This window comes from Limulus polyphemus, unplaced genomic scaffold (assembly GCF_000517525.1).
Source record: "Limulus polyphemus unplaced genomic scaffold, Limulus_polyphemus-2.1.2 Scaffold7306, whole genome shotgun sequence".
Lineage (NCBI taxonomy): Eukaryota > Metazoa > Arthropoda > Merostomata > Xiphosura > Limulidae > Limulus > Limulus polyphemus.
The window spans coordinates 13,086-18,679 of record NW_013672916.1 but is presented as its reverse complement, the minus strand read 5'-3'; the positions used below and the strand labels follow the sequence as shown (position 1 = coordinate 18,679).

The window sequence follows — 5,594 nt, the reverse complement described above, 5'->3', positions numbered from 1 at the left end:
TATCATTAATCATCACAGCATAGTTTTCATCTTTGTGATTTTTTAATTAATTTTTGACAACCAATTGGAATGATTTCCACGCAGCAACTACTTTCTGGTTGAATACTGTTTCAAAATCACTATCCATCAGTACTTCTAGTATTTCTATGGCCCAACAAAGATATCACTTTACTGATTTTTGGAAACTGGTCAGACAGCAGATATCTGAAATCATTACCATTTTTGTTCATTCCTTTTACAAAATTCTTCATGAGTCCCAGTTTAACATGAAGTGGTGCAGGTACACATTTTGATGATTCACTAAAGGTTAATACTCTATATTCTGTTTCCCTGGTACGTAATTCTCTCTCACTGGTCATTCCTTCTTTTTTTAAATGATTTTTTATCATCTCAACCGTCCCAAAGACACAAAAATCAACAATGTTTGGTATACCTATTCTGCAGGCCTAGCAGGAGTCCAATAACCTATGATGATCATATTTGATGGCCTCAAGTGTAATCTGCATGCCTTGATAAGTTTCTTTCGTGTTCACGACATGAGCAACAAGAATCAATGGCTTAGTGTTCCCATTGTGCAAAAGCAAAGCTTTCAGACTCACTTTAGATGAGGTGATAAAAAGTCTCCATTCTTGAGGATGATGTTCAGTACCTAATTCTTCCATTAGTGCATCAATATTTGTACAGAAACACAAAGTACCATAAAGGTTTTGTCTTTTTCTTTCAACCGAATAACAGAACTGATTGTCACTCTTATAACTCACCCACAAATGAAAGTACAGAGCGTGTTCAGAAGTATATCGCTGTTCGAGATTCACAAACCGACACAATATGGAAATGCCCAACTCATTTATTAGAGACCGAGCCACTCGTAAGTTATGTGTATTACCAATTTACATGTAAAACATTTAAGACTTATTTAATGATTTTAACATCATAGTGCATTAAAACTATGTTTGCTGAGTTATTACTTTATCAGTAGTGTATAACTTTCAGTTTAATTATGTTTGTTTTACTTTCTGTGCGATTAAAGCATTGTATTTTTGTAGGGTAACCAAGATATGTGGGAAATGGGCTCAATGAAGCGACGTTATGCTGTTCCTACAAGTATCTTGTCAGAACCTTCTGCACGATCTAGAACTGTAGAAGATTTGCATGCCTGGAGTATTTATAGACAAAATCTCAATTCGGATTTTACTGACAGTGCTTTGGGAACTTCAGAAAAGTCTCAACCTCCTTTTGGAAACTTCCACCTCCAGGAATCAACGGTACAGAAAATTCTCCGTCATCCTAAATATGGCCGACCAGAGCAGCAATCAGATTTGGGTGGTACTGCTTTCTCTTACTTGCGATTCGGTTTGCCTCGAGTATTTCCTCCATCACGAGTTCATTACAATGGCTCAAGTGGTTATGATTCGAGTGATGACGGGTCACCATTAACGGAAAGCAGACGAGCTCGCACTAATATGGAATTTCGTAATCAAGTAACCAAACAAAGTGACCACATGGCTGAAACGTCATTTGCACGTCCAGATCAACATCCTAGAGCTAGTAGCGAAGCTGACCTCTTGAGTCACGAAATTTACAACCATAAGGATTATCGTAGCTCCAAACAACGAGCTCAGCACGCCTCCCGAAACGGATATCAACGGGATCCAATGCCAGGAGTAATTGGTCGTCAGGAAAGTCGTAAGCCTGCAGAATCTAAAGCTGAATCTAACCTCACTTTCAACTCATCTGAGTCTAAAGGTCATCGTGATGTCCAGAAAGGAACACCCGTGGGCAAAAACAACAATGTTCCTTTCACGCATCCTCATTTGCAGGTACGCGAAATGGTTTACGAGATCGACAAGACTTCTTTATTCCAGAGTCTGTGTGGGAGTGCCAAGACAAAACTTAAACTTCTAGATGGCTTGTCTTTTGAGGTCCATGGTGGAGAGATTCTAGCTATTATGTCAACTACAGGTACGTAGTAGGTCTACCGTGAATAGATTGTAAAACCTGAAAAGTATTTATTTCTGAAGTGACCATGTAAAGAAATTATAATTCCCAAAACATTGCTTTGTAACTCATTAAAGTCACAAAGATAAGTTTATTTTGTAACTCATTAAAATCACAAAGATAAGTTTATTTTGTAACTCATTAAATCACAAAGATAAGTTTATTTTGTAACTCATTAAAGTCACAAAGATAAGTTTATTTTGTAACTCATTAAAGTCACAAAGATAAGTTTATTTTGTAACTCATTAAAGTCACAAAGATAAGTTTATTTTGTAACTCATTAAAGTCACAAAGATAAGTTTATTTTGTAACTCATTAAAGTCACAAAGATAAGTTAATTGTGTAACTCATTAAAGTCACAAAGATATGTTTATTTTGTAACTCATTAAAATCACAAAGATAAGTTTATTTTGTAACTCATTAAAGTCACAAAGATAAGTTTATTTTGTAACTCATTAAAGTCACAAAGATAAGTTTATTTTGTAACTCATTAAATCACAAAGATAAGTTTATTTTGTAACTCATTAAAGTCACAAAGATAAGTTTATTTTGTTTCAGTAACTGTACAAGAGTCTCATTCTTTTCCAATCAGTAAAATGCTGAAGGAAATATGTAGAATTTGTGTTATAGGAAAAGTGATAAAGATATGAGCAGTTGTGTTTTTGAGATGTTATGTTTTGGTACATTAATATGAATAATATATATATAGCTGCAAGTATTTATTGATCCCGTTATCCATAACATTTATAAGTTATTTATTTTTTTCTGATTTCTTTACTGCGATCGAACCTCAGAGTAAGTTTTAGAATTTGGTTTGGTTGTTCTTAAGCACAACGCTATACAATGGACTATCTGTGCTCTGCCCACTACAGGTATCAAACCCAATTTTTAGTGTCGTAAGCCTGCAGATTAAGTTCTAGAGATTCTAGATACTCAATATACGAAATAAATTACACAGATCTGCGAATTTAAACTTCATAAAAGTTGTTCTTTTAATAACGGATTTCCCATAATTCAGCTACCTAGCTTTCGAAAATAATATTCATTTTTTTTTCTATCGTGTAAGGATTTTTTTACAAATCGGGAAAAAAATCTCTTACGTAGTTCAAATTATTATTGCGTTTATCACAATAATTTTATTATTATTATTATTATGTGTGTTTCTCGTGGGTTCTAGAACGATTGATAAAACTCTCACGTCGCGATTGGTCTAGAGAAATCTATAATCAGTGGTTGTCAACATTTTAAGCATAACAAAATTTGACCCGATTTCAATGAAAATATGACATTTTATGAAAAATCTCTACGTCATGGAAAAAAATAGATATCATTTTCAGATTCAGCGTACAGGAATTACTGTAGAACATGTAAAAACTTCAAGACAATAAAACCATCGCAGACCTGTGTTATCTGCCATTCATAATGCATTTTGTTATTTCATAATTTATAATAAGTATAATTGCATTTATTTCTTTACTTGATGTTAGAATTTACTTAATCTACTAAATTCACTGAAAATGCAGAAAATATGAGATAACTGCGACACATTTGTGATTTCTCAGTTGTTTGTTTTTTTTTTTTTTGTTGCCGTTTCTCACTTTCTTCTATTCGGTAGAATCGAACGAAACAGTAAAACATAGAACACTAGAACTGAATTAATAATTTTTACATTCAACAATGGATTTTCACGTTCTGTTCTTTCTTTACATTTTCACAACTAAAGATGTAGTGGCTATGGTGCACTCATCTTCTGGTTAAGAACTGGTTCTTTTGCTTAGTAGAAAGAGATTCTAAAATTCTAAAGTCGAACCTTCCCGGGAATAGAAAATAAATGGGGGAAAATTGGAGGTAGGCATCACATTCGTTTAGACAGTGTTTGGTAATAATACTGGTGTTGTAGGCTTTAACGTTTGTTTGTAATTAAGCACAAAGCTACTCAATGGGTTATACGTGCTCTGCCCACCACGGGTATCGAAACCCGGATTCTAGCGTTATAAGTCCGCAGACATGCCGCTGTGCCATTGAGGGACAGGCTTTAACGTTACAGTGTCCTTTTATTCAACTGCAGAGCCTTCTTGTGGTTGATTCAATATATCCCTGGTTGCATCTCAGGCACAGGAACTCGTATTCCACAAGCGAAGTATTCAATGGATGTTGTTTGTCTTTAAAGTTGAAAACCCCCTTTTTTAAAGACAGATTATAAAAACTGAATTTGTGGATATAACTGTTTGCGAAGTAGGATTCGAAACATCTAACATAACAACAGGTGGATTATTTTGTTTAGATAGGTGAATCCATCGAAAACGAATGTATGTTTTTGTGTTAATTATTACAAGCATTAGAAAAGATTGAATAGCTTAAAACAAAGTTACATCATCGACTATCTGCATTCTGCTCACCATGGAGAAATCAAACTCCCTATTTTAGTCCGCAAAATTATTGCTGACCAACTGGGGGGCCGTGAAAGAAGTCTCGTCAATGTAGTTTGTAAATTATTCACGTTATACTTTGGGGGTGACAACTACAGTTTACAGTAATATCAACAGATTAATTGGGTTTATTTAGATCTGATCTACAAATCATTAGCTAGGTGAGGGTATCGAAAGGGTATCGATATGTCAGATGACATAATTGTTATACATTATTTTTTACTTTCACTCATAAGTTCTAATAACCCACAGTGACACAGCGGTATATCTGCGGAATTACAACACTATAAACTGGGTTTCTATACCCGTGGTGGGCACAGCACAGATAGCCCATTGTGTAGCTTTATGCTTAACTACGTACAAAGTTCTAATGATTCCAAAAAACCTGAAAAATATTGATCAACAAAATCAAATCTAAGCCACTATAAACTGAATGTAGTGACATTTTAAAAGCACTATTTGATGAAGAAAATGTTTTCTCCCGTTATTACCCCAACTTCTTTGCAAGTATATTTAATCTTCATAAAATTAACAAATGTATAATGTTTTATGCTTCTAGAACTAGAGGGCACCACCATACTAGATATCTTGGCTGATCGTTACGACAAGTGGCGAAGTTGTCTTCTTGGGGAGATCATTGTCAATGGTCTCCACATGACACCAGCAAAGTTAAAATCTTGTGTTGCTTATGTTGAACAGAACTCTGACTTCAGTCCAGACCTGAGTGTCCAACAAACTCTTCTCTTCGCCTCCTTCCTAAAGAAACCTAGTGATCCTAACAGAAACCGAGACCCCAAAGGACGGGTTTGTTTTCTTTTTTGCACTGACTTAGTCTCTATTTTATCAACTATCTTAAAGGTATAGATAAAGCGTACTTTGATATTAACTCAAAGCCTTGTTTAAAAGAATTAACTTGGAAGCCTCTTATTTGTTTCTAAAATTATTCAAATGGTCACAAGCAGATACTCAAGACAGAGTATTTGGAACACTACAGTATGTTCAAATTACAGGATTGTGAAAATAAGTTCAGGATATGGTAGCTGCAACAGATTTTTTTTTCTATATTGTGGAATAAATGTATTGTTACGTCTCTGGTCGTTTGTTAATTTCCGGTACAAATTCTTCCCGAGGAACTTCAGCGATACAAGTCCTTTCTTAAATAAAACT

At 34.6% G+C, this 5,594-nt stretch overlaps 1 protein-coding gene across 1 annotated transcript in view; it reads left to right on the top strand.

Annotated features, from left to right (window-relative positions):
- Positions 1–1,058: 1,058 nt before the first annotated feature.
- Positions 1,059–5,594, top strand: part of LOC106474509 (ATP-binding cassette sub-family G member 8-like) — a gene marked incomplete at its 3' end in the record, with an annotated part of 7,566 nt that continues 3,030 nt past the window's right edge. Inside the window, exons 1-2 of the mRNA XM_013935202.1 lie at positions 1,059–1,962; positions 4,987–5,231. Coding sequence (XP_013790656.1) covers positions 1,059–1,962; positions 4,987–5,231 — 1,149 coding nt within the window. The remainder of the gene's footprint in view (positions 1,963–4,986; positions 5,232–5,594) is intronic.